The 22652-nt window shown below is 34.9% G+C and overlaps 1 protein-coding gene across 3 annotated transcripts in view; it reads right to left on the reverse strand.

The window, feature by feature from the left end:
* Nucleotides 1-4038: 4038 nt before the first annotated feature.
* ADGRL4 (adhesion G protein-coupled receptor L4) overlaps nucleotides 4039-22652 on the reverse strand; it is a 118462-nt gene continuing 99848 nt past the window's right edge. For all 3 annotated transcript variants that reach the window (XM_024734673.1, XM_024734672.1, XM_024734674.1), the window contains 3 exons: nucleotides 8292-8383; nucleotides 6491-6659; nucleotides 4039-6126 (listed from right to left, as the gene is read on the reverse strand). In XM_024734673.1, the coding sequence (XP_024590441.1) occupies nucleotides 6064-6126; nucleotides 6491-6659; nucleotides 8292-8383 (324 nt within the window). In that variant the 3' untranslated portion in view covers nucleotides 4039-6063. The remainder of the gene's footprint in view (nucleotides 6127-6490; nucleotides 6660-8291; nucleotides 8384-22652) is intronic.

Consider the following 22652-nt stretch of genomic DNA (forward strand, 5'->3'; position numbering starts at 1 on the left):
AAAAGAAAGAAAATAATCATTTTCAGGTTGGGCAGCCTGGCCCTTGGATGCTGATATATGGCAAATTGCAACCCAATAGGAAATGAAACCACATTTCTTAAGAACAATTTTGCAAGAAAGCTATTAATTTTCCCCTTTTGAGTGTATAAAATTGTAATATACTTTATAGATTTTATTATTTACAGTGACTCAAAGTGGGGGGTTGAAATTAGAATCGTGGTACACTGGCACCAGAAGAGATCCATTGCAGCTAAACTAACCCTCGCATTTTATATTAATCATAACTACCATACAAACCTATGATGTATAACGTCTGAATGAAATACTGAGTAAATTGTTCTGTACTTTCAGATTGCCTACTGATCTTAATGCTTGCTCAAGCCTTCTATCTAGTGTAAGTAATTCAAATCCTTTTCACTTAAATGAAAATGCTCAAGGAGCTTTGTGGATCTCAAATCCATGGCACGATTTTCACTGAATAGTTACAAGAAATAACAAGCAACTTCTATATCAATGAAAGGTTTATAGTGCTTTAGCTTATCAACATGGGTCCACATCCATCATAAGAAAAAAAAATAACTATTGGCATTGGGTATTTTAAACAACAAAACCAAGCCACATAGCATGGAGAACATTACTCCTGAAAGATACTGATATCTTCTAATGTATTATTGCATACCAGCTGTGCAATTTATGGTCCATCCTTAGTATGGAATATTATTCAGTCACTTAAAAGGAATGAATGAAAGATACCCATTAGCTTTCCACGTGATAATAGAGATGCTTTTAAAATGTGATCTAATACTAATCATTTGAATATGATGATATGAACAGGAAGAAAAAAATGGAAGAATATATAACAGCTAGTTAAAATAAATTGCCTGGTTGGGGGTGTAAGTGGGCATGGGGATAGGAATAAATGTGCAGAGAAAGGGCAGCAAAGCAAAGAGAAAAGAAGAAAAATACTTCACCTTAAAACATATGAAATACACATTTCAAATTGCATATGCAATGTAGAAAAGACATGTTAAAAAGGAATGTCACACTTCCTCTATACCCAAAAGAACATAATTGTAAACAGGAATATTATCCTTATATGATATGAGTTTATAGCTACGGAACAGTGGAATAGGCTCTAGACTGAGAGGCAGAAAGCTTGGGTATGAATCCAGTCCCTTTAACTTCCTGAGAGAGTCTGAGCAAGTTCCTCAGAGTTACCATGGGGGGAGCAGAAGCAGCTATGACTTTCAGTGTAAACACTGATTGTTCAACTTCCTAGCTGTGTGACACTGAGCACTTTTCACATTAAAAAATGAGGATAAAATTGCATATATTACTGTAAGAATTAAATGAGATCACACAGTTTAACAATTGAAATCTATATCAAATTTCAGGAAGAAGTCTTTTTTTCCCTTTAAATGCCATCTTCCAGTTATTTCTCTCATATCTGTAGTCTAAAACCTAAAAGTCCTAAGTTTTAAGTTTTAAGCATGATGACTTAACAACCCTATTAAGTGTTATGTTATTTCGTACACTTTGTAAGTGCTATAGTTGTAGTGACTGGGGAAATTAATACGCACCAAATTGACCTGAGAGGCTTCGTACTAGGGGTCTTGAATCATGGGCAGAATTTGCACGGGAGAAGACGTTCTAGGTAACAGAAAAATCTGAACAATAGGTACTCTTTCTGATCCAGACTGAATCAATAATTCACATTCTCCTCAAAGACTTCATGTTGGAAAAATTAGAGGATAATCTTGACACATAGAAAAGGCTCATATTCTGTAAGTAATTGAAGATAGGTGCAATAACTTTAAATATATGGAAAATTAAGAAATGCAGAGTTATCATTTAATTGGGGGGCATTAAATTTAAAAGGACTGAAGAAATGATGCCATCATCAAATGAGTATGTATAGACTGTTGGTTATGCCTAGCATGAAGATTGTGGAGTATCTGCTTAGAGACTTTCTCGTACGTTTTTAAATTGCTATATTGTGTGCAAATATATTTTTTCTAACCACAGTGTAATCAATCAACTAACAGATTTTTTAATTAGGGGATTATAGTGTCTCCAGTTAATAACAAGTTTATACACAGTAAGGGAATTTATCTTATACTTCTTTGGTGTCCACTCATCTCATTGTTTGAGACCCACCTTAAAGTACTAAGTTCTTTGATTGAATCCCTTGAAATACGATAACCCTTCTCCCAACCCCAGCTGCTCGTGAAGAAGAGTTTGCAAATTAATATTTATTAATGAATTTGTGATACATTTTAGAGGTTGAGGAGACTGAATCTCAAATCCTAATATTTATTCCTCTATCAAATGGTACGTGAGGAATAACAGACAAACGGAAAATAAAGCACTACTTTATTACTTCTTTGGCAACTTCCTTACAAATCCCAAAATATCTTCCCTGGAAAAACTGAGTTGAAGCCATATTACGAGCTCAAGGCTACATTGGTAGCCTAATTCCTCTCCCTTCTCCACTTCATCAATTTGAGATTGCTGGGCGATCTCTTCCACCTAAACTGCATGACGTTAGAGATAAGCATGGAGGGCTTTACCTGAGAAAGCTGGCTCACCCCATATGCTTCCAGTATGGAGTATCTAAAGCAAAAGAGCAAAAGCCAGGCTGTTCAGAGGGTCCAGACTCTCTTATCACCTCAACCACAAGGTCACAAAACAGAAGAAGGCAGTGACATTGATTCACGAGGCAAAAAAGAAAAGGTATCTGTCTTAAAGGAAGAACATAACTTGGTACAATGAATATCTTGAGCTCGGGATAAATAATTGCAATACAATGTGATAAATGTCAAAATAGGTAAGTACTGGATGGAATGATGACACAAAAGTAGAGCTGATTAATTCCTTGTGTGAAACCAGAAAGGCTTCATAGAGAAAGATACCTTAGGTATAAGCAGATGTTTGTCAGAGTAATGATAACAAGGAGGAAGCTCCAGAAATAGGGGATTTGGTAAACCATAGAAAGTCTTGGGAAAAATAAACAGTTTAGCAGAACTGAAGAAACTCATAGGGCAAACGTGAGAACCAGGGGGGTAGGATCTCTTTATCTCACAGACTTTGAGTGGGTTTAAATTTTTTCATGTTAATTAAGTGTGTGGTGTGTGGGCATTTGAAGGCGTGGGTGATGTCCACACCGTGGGGCAGTGTCACTTGGGGATGGGGTGAGCCCCCAGGCAGCGGGTCACACTGGGTCCTGCTGAGGCAGAGCTGCTGGGCCTCAGGGGACATGGCTTCATTGCACTCCTCCATCTGAGGGCTCGGGAGCCGCACATTGGAAGTGTGTTTCCAGCAGCTGTATGTACTTTTGTATGTACCTTTCAGTTCAGCATCTTAACACATTCCTGTCATTGTAATGTTCATTTTTGTGGGTTTTTTGTTTTTTTTTTTTTTTTTTTGCGGTACGCGGGCCTCTCACTGTTGTGGCCTCTCCCGTTGCGGAGCACAGGCTCCGGACACGCAGGCTCAGCAGCCATGGCTCACGGGCCCAGCCGCTCCGCGGCACGTGGGATCTTCCCGGACCGGGGCACGAAGCCGTGTCCCCTGCATCGGCAGGCGGACTCTCAGCCACTGCGCCACCAGGGAAGCCCTATTTTTGTATTTTTTAAACCGAACCCAGTGAAAACTTTTTTTGAGCCCTTTCTCTTGTTGATTATAAAAACAGGGGGCAAGTGCTATGAGGCATTTATGCAATAAATATATATTTATACCTGTGCATACACCTGTTTTTTTTTTTTCTAAAGAGAGATCCTTACCTAATAAAAAGGTAAGTGAGCAGTTATGAAAATGTCTGAAATCTCATACTAAAGAATAGAAGTTTCACCCAATGATGTCTATGGGAGGGTTAGTGAAAACAAGATTCAGGATTTTAAGGTTTTCCCTACTGTTATGAATACTTGCTTATATCTAAAGATGTTATTACGTATATATTTCCATAGTATTAGTTCCTATAGTTGCTGTAACAAATTATCAAAAAAAAATCAATAATCTTGTGACAAATTATCAACAAACTTGGTGGTTAAAGCAATATACATTTATTGTTTTACAGTTTTAGATGTTAGAAGTCCAAACTGGGTCTCCCTGGGTTAAAACAAAAGTACAGCAGGGCTGACTTCCTTCTAGGAGCTCTAGGGGAGAATCCATTTCCTTGCCTTTCTCAGATTACAGGAGCTGCCCATGTTCTTTGGCTTGTGGACTGTTTCCATCTTCAAAGCTAGCAATGTGTGGTTGAGTATGCCTCGTATGGCACTGCTTTAACAGGCTCCCTCTTCTGCCTCCATCTTTTGTTTATAAGGAAACTTGTGATTACATGGGACCAACCTGAAAAATCCAGGATAATTTCCTCACGTTAAAGTTAGAGGACTAGCTGTTAGCTGGTTAATTCTCCTCTCCACGTAACCTAACATATTCATGTGTTCTCAAGGTTAGGGTGTGGGCATTTTGGGAAGACCATTATTCTGCCCACCACACATAATTTGTATACATTGATTGAACAGATTACTTTTTTAGTATCTTATTCCAATAGCACTGTCCTATAATGATAATGATAATAATAGGTCATATAAGAGATCAAAAGATCAAATAAAAAGTTATCACAAATACTCTAAAAATGTTTAAGACATTGGCAGGCAGCTCATCTTTCTAGAGAAATGCCTCAGCCAAGCAGTAAAAAGATTCATTCAGATATCATCTTATTTGTTAGTGTAAGATGTGACAGACTTCACTTTAACAGCTGGAGAAATTAAGTTAAAATCACAACATTTAGTGTATTGGCACACTTTTAAGGTATGTGTAGAACAATTACATATTTTTTGAAGTAAAATCACTGCGTCTACATTTTAATGAGAAAACTTGAAGATAGACAGAAGCCTTACATTTTAGCAGATATGCCTTAATAGAAGAAAACTGTCAGAAAATAGATCCAGTGTGAAAGTTTATACAGTTCCCAGTGATTTCTTTGTTATAAATAACATTTTTAAATGTGTACTTTTCTGAACAGAAAAAAATAGCAATTCACTTTATGAATACTTTCATATTTACAATGCCCTTTTAAAAATAGTTAAGTTAAAAGAGAATATTGTGATGTGAACTACAATATTTCTAAAATTAAAAAAAAATAAACTCAAATATGCTAATGAGATACAATATTTTTCACTACACTGAAAGGTTATGGAACAGAGTACTTCAGGTTTATATACACAATTTTTACATTTAAAGGCATGAACAATATTATATTTTGACACATTTATGTACTACTGAATAAGCATTTGAAATCACAATCTGTGAAATAAGTATAGAAAGAGCATATACCTCATTCTGATGTTAACCTAAAAACAGAACAGAAATGTTTAGGTTTTTTTTTTTTTGTGAAGTTTTGTGTTTTTATAGACTATTAGAATAGAAAATGGATATAACAAATACAGGTCTAAGTTGTTTTGGTAGAAATTTAAGTTCAGAACAATTCACAGAATGGTAAGATGTGTTTATTCAATTGTTTGTCTTATCTCTAATTTCCCATCTAGTTTACAAAACAACGAGCTTGTTCAAAATATGTCTCATTGTTACAACCATCGTTCCCTTTTTACTGTTTTATATTCTACCTCTTCATTCTCTTATGTTCCACTTTCTGTAACGGAGCTCATTACCAAGGTGATAGGGGACTAGTTTCAAAGGCAACATGAATCAAGAAAATATCAAGCCAGTGGTTTCCTTCAGGACATTCATATATTTTTTGTGTTAGAAAGAAAATCTTTCCTTGGGTGCAGTGATATCACTCTGAGAAACCAGTTACTTTCCAAATATCTGCAATACTATTTTTGACATAGCTAACTAAGTCATGTAGGAAAGCTTACTATAGCTATATGGTACATAATTTTATCTCGTATTATCTACATTTCTTACACAGAAAAATGGACTTAAAATATTTGATTAGTATTAACAATTGGACAATTTGTTTGAGTCATTTTTATACATTGGTCATCCACAGCTTGGCTTCTTTATTTCTGTGTAGCAATAATGATCCATAGTTCTCTCTGTTTACCTCAAACATCCGAAACAACAAGGGACATTTTTGAACAATCTATAATATTCTTCTTGGATCTAAAAAGAAAGAAAAAGAAGAAAGTAAGGAACATGAAATATAACTGCAACAATCACATCAAATTATTTTCAAATCACAACAAATTGTTATATTTAGTTTCCTAAATTATTGTTGCTTTCTGATTATCTGTCAGAATACGCTCAAGTGAATGTAAGCTGTATTTATACTCCTACTAGCAAGTTTTTTAAAAGCACATTTCCCTATGAACAGCTAAGCATTCTGATTATTTTGACACTAAAGTGTACTGCACTTAGGCAATAAAGGCACAAGTCATAAATCTATGAGAATGAGAATTTGTATCAATTTGGTAACTGATGCTACATAAATATGCTATAAGGTTGACAAAAATAACAAATTGCTTACCTTTCTAGATAAAACACACAGGAATAAGAAGATGAACATCCCCTGGAAGGCATTGCTGACGGTGAAGATGTAAGCTGTCACCACCGATGCATGCACAACATGGAGCACTCCAAAGATCCAGGTGGTGCCAAGGAGGAACAGGAGAGCAAGGGCTCCTCTGGCACAAGACCTAGAACAAATTTGCAATGTTCCAGCTAAGAAAGCTATGCATACTTAACGTATCCTCAAATTCCTCAAATTATGTGGGAAGTCAGTTTTTGAATAACCAAGAAATCTTCGGTAAAGACCAATAATTTTGAAACTGACAAATTATGCTATAGCTGCATGGGACAGGCTAGGGTATACTAGCATACTGTGGCGTGGATGTGCTTCCAAATTCAAGGCAGCATTTTTAAAATCTGGTATTTTTCAAGGAATTTCCTTAATCCTAAAATATTTTCATCTGTGTGTATTTTTTTTTTTTTTTTTTTTTTTTTTTGCAGTACACGGGCCTCTCACTGTTGTGGCCTCTCCCGTTGTGGAGCACAGGTTCCGGACGCGCAGGCTCAGCGGCCATGGCTCACGGGCCCAGCCGCTCCGCGGCATGTGGGATCTTCCCGGACCGGGGCACGAACCCGTGTCCCCTGCATCGGCAGGCGGACTCTCAACCACTGCACCACCAGGGGAGCCCTGTGTGTATGCTTTGATCTCAAATCTAATGTTGCAGGAACTCCCAAAGGTAAGACAGATAGCTGTTAGGAAGTATTCTCCCTAAGAAACCTTGAAGAGTATACCATGTGGATTTAGGTCAGCACATGGGCAGGACATCAAAGGATACTTCTGCTTTCCTTTCAGGATTAGTAGAGAACATGTAAAATATAAAACAAGTTTTTGTTTTTTTTTTTTTTTTTTTTTTTTTTTTTTTTTTTTTTTTTTTTTTTTTTTTTTTTTTTTTTTTTTTTGCTTTTGCAATACAGTTACCTCAAAGTAAATTCATGTTAGAATGCTTATTTCTTAAAAAATACAGGCACATACTCACTTTTACACATTTTCAACTTATTGCCTGTGAGTTTTGGTAAAATAATATTCAATCCTGCTCACTGAGGACCCTGCCTTGAAAATGAGGCAACTAATACTTATTTTCTCATTCATTCTTAGTGCAATCATTCTTTACTGCAGAAGATGTTTTTGCAGTGTACCACAGAAAATGAGTCATTCTCAACTTTATTAAAGCCAGCAAACTACATGTAACTATGAATGGTGAGGAGTAAAAGAAAGTAATCAATCAAACATTTGCTAAATCCTAACTATAAATCTTGTGCAAGATATTGAAACTACAGGAGTGTTCCCAAGAGACCCAAACGTCAGTTGTTTCTAATGTTCCCTACAGTACACTTCAGTTTTTCCTGAACTAACCATTTTCAAGGTCTCAATAAATCAGTTTTAAAGGGAGGGAGCTGAGGAAAAATCATAGCGGACTGCAAACTAGAAATCACAAGGAAGAAACACAGTTACTAAGCGCTGAGAAGTGCTTTGCAAAAGCAGATCACTAAGGCCAACTTTTGTCTTAAAATGCAGTCATCATCTTTTCTTTCAAAGGGGAATATGTTCAAAAAGATTGCTTTACTTACCATTTAATCTGTGGTGATTATAGGCTTATTAAACATATTAAATACTATTTAGCAATGCTATTTAGTATTTTAAATATGATGGGGGAAAGTGTGAAAAAATCATTTAAAAATTGTCCTTCCAAAAATTATTTCTACTTTAAGTTACTAAAGCTTTTAATCACTAAAGAAAATACAGTTGAAGAAATACTTACCTTATGTTCTCACAGCAACTAACTTCTGGTTTCAACCCCGCAGTGTGACGAAAAACTTTGTATATGATAACTCCAAATGCCAAGAGATTAACCTGAGAATATAAATTAATTTCAACAGAGATAATTTTCATAGTAAACTAGATACATATAAAGGAAATAAACAAATAGCAAAGATATCAAATAAATAGAAACCAGCAAATCATGGCACTTTTATGTATATTAAGAAGTACAAACCCTCTAGTAGACATATGCAAACAAATATGTGGTTGATCTTTACAATATCACTGAAAATTGTCAGTACAAATCACAGTTAGTACAATTTGCCAGATTGTATTAAGCACCTGTTCAAGAACTTCTTCAGATGTTATAATCACTTCTACAGATTGATGAATTATCATCTTCTGCCAACAATATGGTTAATATACATATTAAGATAAATTTTGGTTTAAAAAACTTTATGAACACTTGAGAAATCAAATTTTTGTTCATGGAATTGTGTGCTGTTTCTTTGAAAAGAAGTTTTAGTGATACTTCTGTCAATCCTTTGAAAATTTAAACTGGAAAAGAGAAATTGAAAGGAAATTTGAAAACAACAAAACATCCTTAATTTCTACTGTTAGAAAATGTTTGAATGTACTTTCTTTTGTATGGTTCATCTTGCTATCTCTCCTAATATTATGTTGAGATTTCCTTTCCCTAAATTTAATCTCATAAACTTTCAAAGTATTAACCAGTGAAATATATGTTTAAAGGCATATGCATTTTGATAAGCATTTATATTCTTATATATTCCACAATATCGGTTATATAGAATGCACAGAATTTTTACCCCTTCTAAAATGACTGCATTATGAAAAACTTACTCTTCTTTTCTTTCCTTTTCTTATACTTTTGGAGACTTGTAAGTCATATGTGCAGTGTCAGAGGATTCATTGAGGGATATATTTTAAATGTATATCTATTTTAACATAAGCATACTAATAATTAAAAATATTAAAATTATAGAAATAATTTGTAGGTTAATCCTTTATTGAATATATTTTATTAATCCAAACAAAGTTTTCAAAAGCCATTTTGTAACAACAGTAGCAAAGTGCAATATTTTAATTTTCAGCTAATTCTTTTACTAGGATTAATTCTGTTTTCTAGAAAAATTCTGTTTTTTCTTCCATATTCTAAGGACTTTATATAGCTTCTAAAAATGTAATTTACTAGTTACTATTATAAAAAGCAATATAAAATAATGGATCAGATAATTTCATGTTGTCATATCTCCATGGAGAGGTCCTTGAGAGAAACTCTTAGAGGAATATGGATCTAGTCCCTTCTTCCTGCTTCCAAATGTTTATTACTTCAATTATACGATTAATTAATTCTAATTACAGTAAGGTTTCCATACAAAGAAAGACTTCAGCAATTGCAGAGGGGAGATAAAATATATTTAAATTGATTTAGTTGACAAGTTTCGCCCTATTGTATGCTCAAATAACTAACTGAAATGACAATTTAATAATATTTAATTTTATAAATAGTCTCTGCTACTTATGAAAGAGAGATGCATAGCATTTTCTAGGCTTCTATATCTATAAGTTCTTTAAATAAATTTGGGAACAACACTTGTATTTAATTTTATAAACATATATATGTTTTTTAAAATAATAAAAAGTACTAAAATTTGGTTAGTATAAATAATATACCCAAAATATTATTGGTTTGAAAATTTTCAAAGAAGTTTTATGAGGTGTTTATATTGAACTTGTTAACTCAACAGAAGAGTTATAAGATAAAATAACTTTAAGTGTTAAAATAATTGTTCACTAATGCATAAATTTCCTAAGTTAGTGATTTAAATTTATAATATTTATTAAATAAAGTTTTTTAAACTTCTGTTTTTGATAAAACAAATTTGAAAAATAGTTGCTTATATTGTTATGGTTTCTTAGAAATGCATATATATTTTGGATATGCTTTTACGTCATATGCTAAAATAGTGAAGAGTAAAAATGGAACATTCTTTATGGGTGATCTAGCTGTGGAAAGTACATGTTTTCTACATAGAAGGGAAAATGTTTACATACTTATAAAAACCAGGTGCTGCTAGACAAACAAGAGACAATTCTTAGTCCATAAACATATTTTTGCAATTATAAGATAAAACAGATTAAAGCATTTTTATCAAAAGGTATTATGGCTTTATGCAATGAAAACAATCACAAATACATTGATTGTATTATCAATGACAATAATAAAAATACTTGGAGCTTTTTATTTGCATATATTCAAAACATTTTATAAAGGGTCAACTAAGTGTCTGGTATATTGGTGAGGTCTGGGTACATATTAATGAACAAAACAGACACTGCCCTTTGTTCTCATAAACTTATTAAGAAAATAGATAGTAAAAAAAAAATCATACAAATACTTACAATTCTACAAACTGTGAAAAATGCTACTAAGTCACAAATTTAGACTGTTAGGAGACACAAAATGAAGGTGGACTAGAATGAAGGTTTGGGAAGTATGTCTCTTAAGATTTAGCATTTTAAACCAGACGTGACGACTGATAATGCATTAGCAGATCAAAAATGAGGGAGAAAAGCATTCTATGAAGCAAAATGGCATAGAAAAAAGCCATGAGGCTTAAGAATATGGTATGCCTTTAAGAAATTACCAGCAGTGGTGGCTGAAGTGTAGTAAACATAGGGAAGGGTAGCTGGAGACAAGGTAGACAAAAGATGAAGAGTTCTTAGATTTTATCTTAAATGCGAAGGTTTTAAAATTTATCCTTTCACTCAAGAATCACTTATGCACTATAGTCCTTTTCTTCAAGGAACTTACAGTACAGTGGAGGAGATGGCCAGTCAACAGGCAAGTACAACATTATTTAGTTGTTTGCAGAGTAGAGTAGAAAGACACAGGTGATGATACCCTAATGTATGATTTCTAAGCCAGTCTTGAGTGACCAGTAGAGCCAAAGGAGTGAAACACAAAGAAAATAAGTGATTTGTCTGGATCTCAGTTGCTGGACCTGTCTATATATACTCACTGACTCAGACTCAGTGGCTCCAAATAATATCCTTAGGCTCCATCTAACTTTTCTGCTTGGAAATCTAATGGGCATCGTGAGTTAAAATGTCAAAAGTTAAACTGCTATTCTCCTCCTAAAGAACCTACTTTTGTTGTAACATATCCCACCTCACGAAAAAAAAGTTATCTCATTTTCTAGCAGATCAAGTTTATTCATCAGCAAACCTTTCATCTCTACCTTCAAAACATATTCGGAATATGACCACCATTTACCATCTTCACAGCTCTTATCCTGGAAGAGGCCACCATCATGCCTCTTCTGGGTTATTGCAAAAGCCTCCTAATTGGTCTCTCTGCTTGCATCCTTGCCTTCCTACAATCCTTTCTCATTACAGCAGAAAGATTGAGCCTTTTAAAATGTAAGGCAGACCACTTCTCTAGTCGGAACCCTCTAATGGCTTCCCATCTCAGAGTTAAACCTGAGGATCTCACAATAAATTCTAAGGTCTGAAATGATATACTTCTTCCCTCAAGTCCTACTTCTCTGTGCTTTGATCACCTCACTCCACTCACATTGGATTCTCTGTTCTTCCTCCAGCACACAAAGCATGACTTCAGGCCATTGTCCTTGCTGGACCTTTAGATATCCCATTAGCTCATTCCCTCACCACCTCTGTTTAAATGCTCTTTATCTACCTACTGCCTCCCAGTGTACCTTTGTGAAAAACTGAAATCCAAATGATAAAATCAGACCCAAATTCAATTCTACGGAAATGCAGAGCATGATAGTACTCTTTACTTTTTTGGACAATGAAAATTCTGTATGTCAACATGTTCTTCCCTTGCCTTAGTCAGTAGGAAACTGACAAAGACGTTCCTTAATTAAATCTCAGTCAAGTTCCTCTGAGCCCTCTTCTCATCTAGGCCTCGACCCTGAGCTTCAGTGACATCCTTGCAGTGCCCAGTTCTACCAAGAATCCTGCTAAATCAGCTTAGGATTTTTCCCACTCTTGATATGTGATCACTTTCAAATTCCTCATCTCCCATTCTTGATATCTGATCACCCTGGCCTGCCATTCAGTAAGAAAGCTCTTAAAATAAGTTTGGCAAGAATTCTCCCTACATTTGGGCTTGAGAGTCCGCCTGCCGGTGCAGGGGATGCGGGCTCGTGCCCCAGTCCGGGAGGATCCCGCGTGCCGCGGAGCGGCTGCGCCTGTGGGCCGTGGCCGCTGGGCCGGCGCGTCCGGAGCCTGTTGCTCTGCGGCGGGAGGGGCCATAGCAGTGAGGGGCCCGCGTACCGCACAAAAAAAAAAAAAAAAAAAAAAAAAAAAAAACGTGATGTCTCCTCTTAGTAGTTTTTCATCTGCCATCCCCACCCACTCCGTCACACATAACCTGTTCCTTGGCTGTAAATTCCCAGTTGCCCTTATTGTATTCAGAGTTGAGCTCAATCTCCCCTATTTTGATAGTTTTGACACGTCTCACAATAGTCTGGAATAAAGTCTTCCTTACCATTTTAACAAGTGTCAGAATAATTTTTTCCTTAACCAAACTCAGAGTCAAATCCAAGGTCATATTATAATATTAAGCAAATTTGGGATAACTGGAAAAACCTAAATTTACTCTTTTTACACTGCCTGCATTCTCTCTTTATCCATAAATATATAAGCTACTTAAAATTCTTTTTCTAACAGAGTAAAAAAAACAAAAACAACTTAAACAAAGAATTAGCATCACCTAAAGGCACATGACTTTACTTACAGGTGGAAATTAAGTTGAAACTATGCATTTTACATGGTACAGAAAAGTATCTTTTGGGAGGAAATGTTTTATGAAGTAATCATGAACAGTCTGAGATGAGATAAAAACAAAAGCTCAGAACAAGATTATGTAGAATTAAAAAGTATTTCTAATAATAAGAAATAGTTTGCAATTATTCCAGAAGTAATGACTTTGAGGACTGATACAGAAATATCTGTATTTTAGGTTAAATAGTTGGGAAGATACTATTAACACTGTGTTTACAAGCAATGGCTACAGCAACAATAAAATACTTGAATACTTCAGTAAGTCTTTAAAATATAATATAAATCATTAATATTAACCTTAATTAGCAAAATGTTGCCTTTAAAATGATTCACACTTTTGCTCATTAGTGCTTACCTATGTATGCTGATTTTATAAGCTGTGGTTCCCTTTTTACTTATCTCTAACATTAGTGTCACAAAAAAGCACAGGGGCTAATTAATGACGTGAATCAACAGAGTCACTCATTATGACTTTTGTCTCAATTTTTAAAATACAGTTGTAGTTTGTCAACCAGGAGCCCATAATACTTTTCTAGGAATAAACAGGACAAGGACATTACATGGCAAACATAAGAACTCTGAAATTCATTGCTGTACTTTAGATTACAGAAGAGAATGAAAATAGCCGTGGAAAAAAAATCATTCGAAGTCCTGGAAGCTTAAAATCAGTTCCCTTGCTTCATCTTAAGGGATGTTTATCTATACAGAGATTTGTTTCTTCACTTCATTGATACATGCAGTTACTTCAAAGTTTGGCACACACGTTTGACAGAGTGCATTAAAAATTTTTAAGTGCCTTAGTCTTTTAAACTAGAAATTTAAATAGATGGGCTGGTGAGAGAGCAAGAGCTAATTCTGAAAGATTTAGACCTACAGGTACATTCAAACCAAGGGCTTCAAATTCAGACTTCAGAATAAAGCATCCCAATCAGTCATTTTTTTTCTTAGTCTTTTTCTCAATAATTGATGAAGCCATCTATATGCTGATGTCAGATCTCACCAGAAAGAATGAGAAAATTTCTCTTATAGCACTTTTAGTCCCATGCTTTAATTTTTCATATATATCAAACAGGATCTGGTTCATTTAAGAATGTGTCATGATCACAACTGCTATATCCTTTCAAATAGTTTTATTACCTTTAAATTAACTGGCCTAGAACAAAACTGCTTCTGCCAAGGACAAAAGGGGGGTTTCTACTGGCTTACCAAAAGGCCATAAAAAAAGACCCATTCTCAATCCCTAGGCCACTGCAGAGATGGCTGAGTAGCTTTTAATTTAAGCTTTAAAGTGAAAATATATAATCTATTAAATAAAAAAATTGTCTACTAGCTAGATTGGAATTAAGTAGTTAGAGTTTTGTCTTCTGTCTGATTTTTTTTTTTTTTAATTATTTCCCAGCTGGAATCACTTCTTTACATGCCTTAGTTACAGTACATTCATATAGTATTGGGGTATGTGGTAAGTGGAATAATATGCCCCTTCCAAAAAAAAATGTCTACTCCCTAATGTCTGGGACCCTGTGAATATAGCAAAAGGGATTTTACAGATAGAATTAAGGTTATAATTCTATCCTTAGGATAGAAAGACTTTAGGATAAGAAAGTTATCCTGGATAAAATAACAGCTCAATGTAAATATGTGAGCCCTTAAAAACGAAAGAGGAAGGCAGAAAAGATTCAGCAGAGATGCCACAGAAGGCAGGAGAGATGAGGCATAAGTGAAGGTCTGAGAGATGGAAGACCAAGCGGGCCATGTGTCAGGAAATATGGGAGGCTTTACAGATTGAGGCTGACCTCTGTCTAACAGTCAGCAAAGAAATCAATCGCATGAAACTGAATTTGGCCAACAATCTGAATAAACACAGAAACAAATTCTCCCCCAAAGCCTCCAGAAGAGCTGACGCCTTGATTTTAGCCCAGTAAGACTCTGAGCACAGGAATCAGCTGAGCCGCACTGTGCCCAGACCTCTGACCTACCGCACTGTGAACTCACAGATTTGGGGTGTTTTAAGCCACTAAGTTTGCAATAATTTGTTATGACAGCATTAGAACACTAATACAGGGTGTTTCTATTGCTAATTATAGAGGTATAGATATGAAACACCCTATAATTACAGTGTTCCTTATTTTTAAAATAAAAAATTTAAATCCAGCTTAAAATAAATATTAATTTATCAATAACTCATAAATATTATTGATGTTCCAGATATTTGATGGGTAATCAATTATATGAAAGCATTTATTATTTGTGGATTCTGCTTCTGTGTTCCCTAAAATAAAAAGATCAAGACAAGTTATAACTTGTAAAAGACTTCCTTTCCAGCAAGTCACAAATGCAGGTTGTACTTTCAGGTACCTGTCACATTTTCTTCATTATAATACCTGCCTTTATAGGCCTTTCTCATACTGCTGCCAGATTAGTAAATAAAAATATAGGATGCCAGTGAAAGTTGAATTTCAGGTAAACAACAAATTAATTTTTTAGTATAAGTATGTTCCATACAATATTGGGGACATGCTTATACTTAAAAAATAATTTTTTGTTTACCTGAAAGTCAAAGTATGTGGGCATTCTGACGTTTGTTTGACAACTCTGACTTCTTAGCTATCAAGTTATTTTCACATCTGATCTTTTTTATACTCTGAGGGCACTGACTTCTTAGTAGAAAACCCCAAGGACATTATCCTCGATGAAGGCTGATCTATAACTGTTTGAAAAGAGATCTCAAAAGAAGAGGGGGTCAATTTTCAGAAGTTGCAACCATTGTGGAACCTGAACATGTGTGTATGTGCTAAGACTGATAAAATACCCTGAAGGTATATAGTGGCTGAAAGCAAATATAAAAGGTTTGAGCCCAGTAAAGAATATACCCAGGCTCGGCAGAACTCCCCCTGGAAAGCCCAAGATCTGCATGGTGAAGCTGTGCCAGGAAGCAATGGATTGGGTTGGCACCTGTTAAAAGCTTTTTGCTAATAAATTAATATTTAGAAACTAAGTTTCCAAAGTTTAGATGTGAAATTGCTTTAATATAAATTTAGGGAAAACCCACAGAAATTATGACGCTACCGTTTGTTGACCTTTTGTCAGAACTGTGGAGTGGAATAACTTTTCCCCTACATATACCTCCATGACACTGCTAGGAAGCATTTCTCTCCTAACATCACGAGCCTCATCTTGTTTAACATTCCTGAGGCTCAGAACTGAGCAGCTTGGGAATATCTACAGAGCTAAGAGATGCTTCTCTCCTGAAATTATTAGCACCTGGCTCAGGAGGGCATAGACTACAGAGAAATGGGAATGTAGTCTACAAATTATACGAAAAAAAAAGTAATCTGAAACATATTGAAACATCTGAAAAAATCTGAAAACAACATATTTAAGTAGGTTCTAAATATCATGAGAGGAGAGTATCCCTCATAGATTACTCTGGGGTATTAACAGTATTCCTGATACTTCACTAATCAATCTCTTGAGGTTTACACTTTAAAACACAGCAATACCCTCCTACCAGGCCTTGACTGCTTGGATATACAACTGGATGAATAGTTGTTCTGGTATAAAATAGCATTTTTCATGTACTCAATAACTACTATAAAATTGAGGCTCAAATCAGTAACAAAAATAATAATAACTAATATTTATTGTTTTCTATGTGCCAGACACTATTCCAAGTTTTCCTTATTTATTCGTTTATTTAACCCTCACATGAACTTTATGGGGTAGGTTTTCTTAGTCTTCTTAATATTATCGTTACAGATGGTCCCTGATTTACGATGGCTTGATTTAGGATTTTTCGACTTTACGGTGGTGTGAAAATGATATGAATTCAGTACAAACTGTACTTCAAATTTTGAATTTTGGTTTTTCCTGGTCTTGTGATATATGGTATGATATTCTCTTGATGCTGGGCAGCAGCAGCGAGCCTCAGCTCCCAGTCAGCACCGCTGTCACCAGGGTAAACAACCAGTACACTGACAAATATCTGTACCCATACAACCACTCTGTTTTTCACTTTCAGTACAGTATTCAATAAATTACATGAGATATTCAACACTTTATTATAAAGTAGGCTTTGTGTTAAAATATTTGCCCAATAGTAGGCTAATGTAATTGTTCTAAGCATGTTTAAGGTAGGCTAGGCTAAGCTATGATGTTTGATGGGTTGGCTGTATTAGATGCATTTCGATTTAGGATGAGTTTACTGAGCCATAACCCCATTGTAAGTCGAGTAAGATCTGTATCATTATATTTATTTCACATTTATGGCAACAGAGGCATAGCGAAGTTAAATAATTGGCCCAAAGTGAAACAGTTAGGATGTAGCAGAGCCAAGATTCATACCTAGTAGACAGATTCTACAGTTTATGCTCCTAAGAACTCTGCAAAACTACCAAACTACAGATGAAGGATAGGTAAAGAGAAGTTAAATTGACATCTAAAAGTTTAAGAATTTGTTTAGACATTTATTTATTTTGACTACTAATAGTAACTTTATTTTAGAAATGGTTAAAAGTAGAAGAGGAAAACATTATTGAATAGTGACTTGGTTAGCCATTAGGCGTTAGTGTTCATTGAACTTAGTCAAGAAACCAGTAACACTGAACAAGATGTAGTGTTTTATGCCAATGATCCCTTTATAGAGACACCTGCCTTCTGTTCTCTGTGGTCAAGGATCTAAGAAAGTGATAGTTTTTCCTGTGCTGGTCAATAACAAAGCTTTATATCCTTTAGAGTTCAAATATGGTTATTGGGTTCATGTCAGTGGTCTAAGTGGAATGCAAAATAATCTATTGTTGCACAGGAAAAACACATTGGAATTCCTATTGATATTTTTCCAAGGAAAAATTAAGGTTTACTACTTAAAATACAAAGGACACCGGTGCCCTCACTTTTTCTACATCACATGTCACACATCAGATATAAGCCATTGGGAGGGATAAGTGCTTGTTACCAAAGGTAGCAGGGTCCCCCCTCCCCTGCTGCACCCTTTGTTATCTTTCAGCCTCCTGCAGCGTATGGTATGTGTACCTGCTAGGTGGATTTCCAGGTCACATTATGTAGTTTAATAAAGTAACTCTAATAAAATGAAAAAAGCAAGATCTAATGTCTCCAAGTGAAACTCTGGATTAAAATGAATACTGCTAAAGTACACACGAAGGAGAAAATGACACAACTGACTTTTCCTACTCTTAGACTGAGTTATTTGCCAGAAAAGTTGCAAGTCCATGTAAGTCAGCCAAGTTAAAATCCACAAATGGATTCAAATTCCAGCTCTGACATTTATTTACTTAATTCCTTGTATTGCATGTTCCTTGTCTGTAAAATATGGATAATATTAGTACTTATTTCACAGGGTTTTTGCATGTATTAAATTACATAATTAATGTAAAGTACTTAGAATAGTGTTCAATATATACATTCCCAACAAACATCAATTATTATCACTAATAGTTATTAATTCATATGGAAAGATGTTATTCCAAATTGTGTCAAATATTTGAAGTGTCTAACAATAAATATAGTGAATATTTATTAACAATTGGATAAGCATTATTTTGTGTCATAGTCTTACTGGACCTATAAATAGCACCTTAAAAAAAAACAGAACTTTTATCTTTCAGTCTTTACTTTAGGCAATATGTCTTCAACAGAAAATTTAAGATCTTTTTTTCCACTTTCAGGATTTTCCTCTAAAATAATGTCAGGAAAATAAATACTTAGATATAATTCAACAATAAGTCAATTCTTTATTGTTCATGTAAACAATTTCTCACTTTTGTTAAAACATCTCTAGGGTAGAATTGAAATTTCAGGGTCAAAAAGCTAGCTATCTTTAAGAATTTTATAGAAAAGGAGGAGTAACTAACTGTATTTTAAAGGGCAATCAATATATAAAATTACCAGATACATTAATATAAGAAATATATTCTTAATAAATCCAATATGATATTCTAGGATATTTTATGGGAGAGGATAGTTATCTTTTCTTACATCACTCTAGTGTAGAACAGGGATTAGCATACTTTTTCTGTAAAGGGCCAGATAGTAAATAGTTTAGATTTTGAGGGCCATATGGTCTCTATCATAACTACTCAATTCTTCCTACCATTAAAACAGCCTTACAAGAATATACAGTGAAGAAAAGACAGCCTCTTCAATAAATGGTGCTGGGAAAACTGGACAGCTACATGTAAAAGAATGAAATTAGAAGACTCCCTAACACCATACACAAAAATAAACTCAAAATAGATTAAAGACCTAAATATAAGGCCAGGCACTATCAAACTCCTAGAGGAAAACATAGGCCGAACACCCTATGACATAAATCACAGCAAGATCCTTTTTGACCCATCTCCTAGAGAACGGAAATAAAAACAAAAATAAACAAATGGGACCTAATAAAACTTAAAAGCTTTTGCACAGCAAAGGAAACCATAAACAAGACGAAAAGACAACCCTCAGAATGGGAGAAAATATTTGCAAATGAAGCAACTGACAAAGTATTAACCTCCAAAATTTACAAGCAGCTCATTCAGCTCAATATCAAAAAAACAAACAACCCTATCCAAAAATGGGCAGAAGACCTAAACAGACATTTCTCCAAAGAAGGTATACAGATTGCCAACAAACACATGAAAGAATGCTCAACATCATTAATCATTAGAGAAATGCAAACCAAAACTACAATGAGGGCTTCCCTGGTGGCGCAGTGGTTGAGAGTCTGCCTGCCGATGGAGGGGACACGGGTTCGTGCCCCGGTTTGGGAATATCCCACATGCCGCTGAGCAGCTAGGCCCCTGAGCCATGGCCGCTGAGCCTGAGCGTGCGGAGCCTGTGCTCCACAACGGCAGAGGCCACAACAGTGAGAGGCCCGCGTACCGCAGAAAAACAAACAAATAAACAAAAAAAACCACAAAAAAACTACAATGAGATATCATCTCACACCGGTCAGAATGGCCATCATCAAAAAATCTACAAACAATAAATGCTGGAGAGGGTGTGGAGAAAAGGGAACCCTCTTGCACTGTTGATGGGAATGTAAATTGATACAGCCACTATGGAGAACAGTATGGAGGGTCCTTCAAAATTAAAAATAGAACTACCATACGACCCAGCAATCCCACTACTGGGCATATACCCTGAGAAAACCATAATTCAAAAAGAGTCATGTATCACAATGTTCATTGCAGCTCTATTTACAATAGCCAGGACATGGAAGCAACCTAAGTGTCCATCGACTGATGAATGGATAAAGAAGATACGGCACATATATACAATGGAATATTACTTGGCCATAAAAAGAAACGAAACTGAGTTATTTGTAGTGAGGTGGATGCACCTAGAGTCTGTCATACAGAGTGAAGTAAGTCAGAAAGAGGAAAACAAATACCGTATGCTAACACATATATATGGAATCTAAAAAACAGACAAAAAAATAGTCATGAAGAACGTTGGGGCAAGACGGGAATAAAGACGCAGACCTACTAGAGAATGGACTTGAGGATATGGGGAGGGGGAAGGGTAAGCTGGGACAAAGTGAGAGAGTGCCATGGATATATATACACTACCAAATGTAAAATAGATAGCTAGTGGGAAGCAGCCGCGTAGCACAGGGAGATCAGCTCGGTGCTCAGTTACCACCTAGCGGGGTGGGATAGGGAGAGTGGGAGGGAGGGAGATGCAAGAGGGAAGAGATATGGGGATATATGTATATGTATAACTAATTCACTTTGTTATAAAGCAGAAACTAACACACCATTGTAAGGCAATTATACTCCAATAAAGATGTTAAAAAAAAAATAACAGCCTTAGACAATACTGAAACAAATGAATGTGACTGTATCCCTAAAAAACTTTATTTATTAAAACAGGCTGTGGCTATTGTAGACTCCTGGTCTAGAATCCAAGATCCATAAGGGTAAGGACTTTTTAATATTTTATTCACTGATGTATTCCCAAGGTATAGCACAAAGTCTGACATATAAAAGATGCTCAATAAACATTTGTTGAATGAATAAGAGGATGAAGAGTGGTATGCCCCAATCCCAGGTATCCTTAATGTCTTATGTAAAGGAACATTCAACCATTAATCTGACTAAACATTTAAAAATTTATATTTTGTTACATCTTGCATCTTGCAGATTTTGACAAAACGATATCTCACTAGAAATCTATAATCTGTAGATAGATATACCAATGGAAACTGAGAGAAATAGTTATCAAAGTATAATGACCCTCTAGGAATAATTTTGAGAAAAGGGAAAGAATTAAGTTACATCTCCTTCATTTTATGAATGGATACCTTGGGATATATGCAACATTTTGCATCTAACAGAAACCACAGACCTATGGACTTTTTGAGGTATATTCGTTAATCAGACTTGGGCACACAAAAGTCTTAATCAACAAGTGGGCAGAAAACTGCCTCATTAGGAAAATATCTTCCCACATCCCCCCTGAGGTAATAGTTAAATAATTGCTCTATTTTATTACGGCTAAAATTCCATAGCAATATATAATCATCTTATGAATTAAAAAAATATTCACACTTCATATTTTTAATATGTTTCCTTTGGGAATATTTTAATAGCTGGATATTTTCAATTTTTGAAAGAATAATTTACTAGTCTCCAGACAGAATTAAAAGGTGGAGAGAACTAGAAATTTATAAACACGAAGGGTAAAGTGGCCTCCGTGGGTGTAAGTGAATTTCATGAGCTTATTTTTGTGGCTGGTTTCAACTGCAGATGGTTATAAGCCATAGAAAGATACTAGAAAACAAAGGTGAAGGAGAAAAACTATATGTGAAGAGTATTTACAACAATTGTTCGGTTTAATGTGACAATGAAAACTGAATAATGAAATTTAAGATATAAGCAAGGAAAAATGTTCCTTGTATATGCTTACTGTATAAAATGAGGATAGAGGTTAGTAACAGTTAAAAAGTTTATACAAACATATAAATCATTAAGCTGTTATTTAGCATCTGATAGAACTTTAACAATTAAATTCAAAGATGTATCTAGTTATCACCAATATAAAAGATAAAAATAAGAGGGACATAAGACTGTCCCCCAAATTATTAAAAGTTTTTCTTTTTTAACTTTTAAAGGATGTTTTTATCTTTTTAATTTTGTTTCTTTTGTTTTTTTAACAGTAACTCTGTATATAGAGTTGGCATTGCTGTCCTCATGTACATATTAGAAATCCAGGGCCTATATAGAAAGGACTCCATAATATGTGCTTTTTACTAATCATACTACTTTTTAAAAACTCTGACATTATTTGGCTAGGACCTCATTTTATTCAGTTAAACCTAAAATGCCAATGAAGATAGATCTAGGTAGATAGATAGATATAGCAATTATTCCTAAGGTGAAAAGAAATAAAGTAAAAAATGAATGAAATAATGCCATTTGCAGCAACATAGTTGGACCTAGAGATTATCATACTAAGTGAAGTAAGCCAGACAGAGAAAGACAAATATACAATATCGATTATATGTGAAATCTAAAAAAAATAAAAG

Source organism: Neophocaena asiaeorientalis, unplaced genomic scaffold, assembly GCF_003031525.2.
Source record: "Neophocaena asiaeorientalis asiaeorientalis breed wild unplaced genomic scaffold, Neophocaena_asiaeorientalis_V1.1 scaffold15, whole genome shotgun sequence".
NCBI classification, from domain to species: Eukaryota; Metazoa; Chordata; class Mammalia; order Artiodactyla; family Phocoenidae; genus Neophocaena; species Neophocaena asiaeorientalis.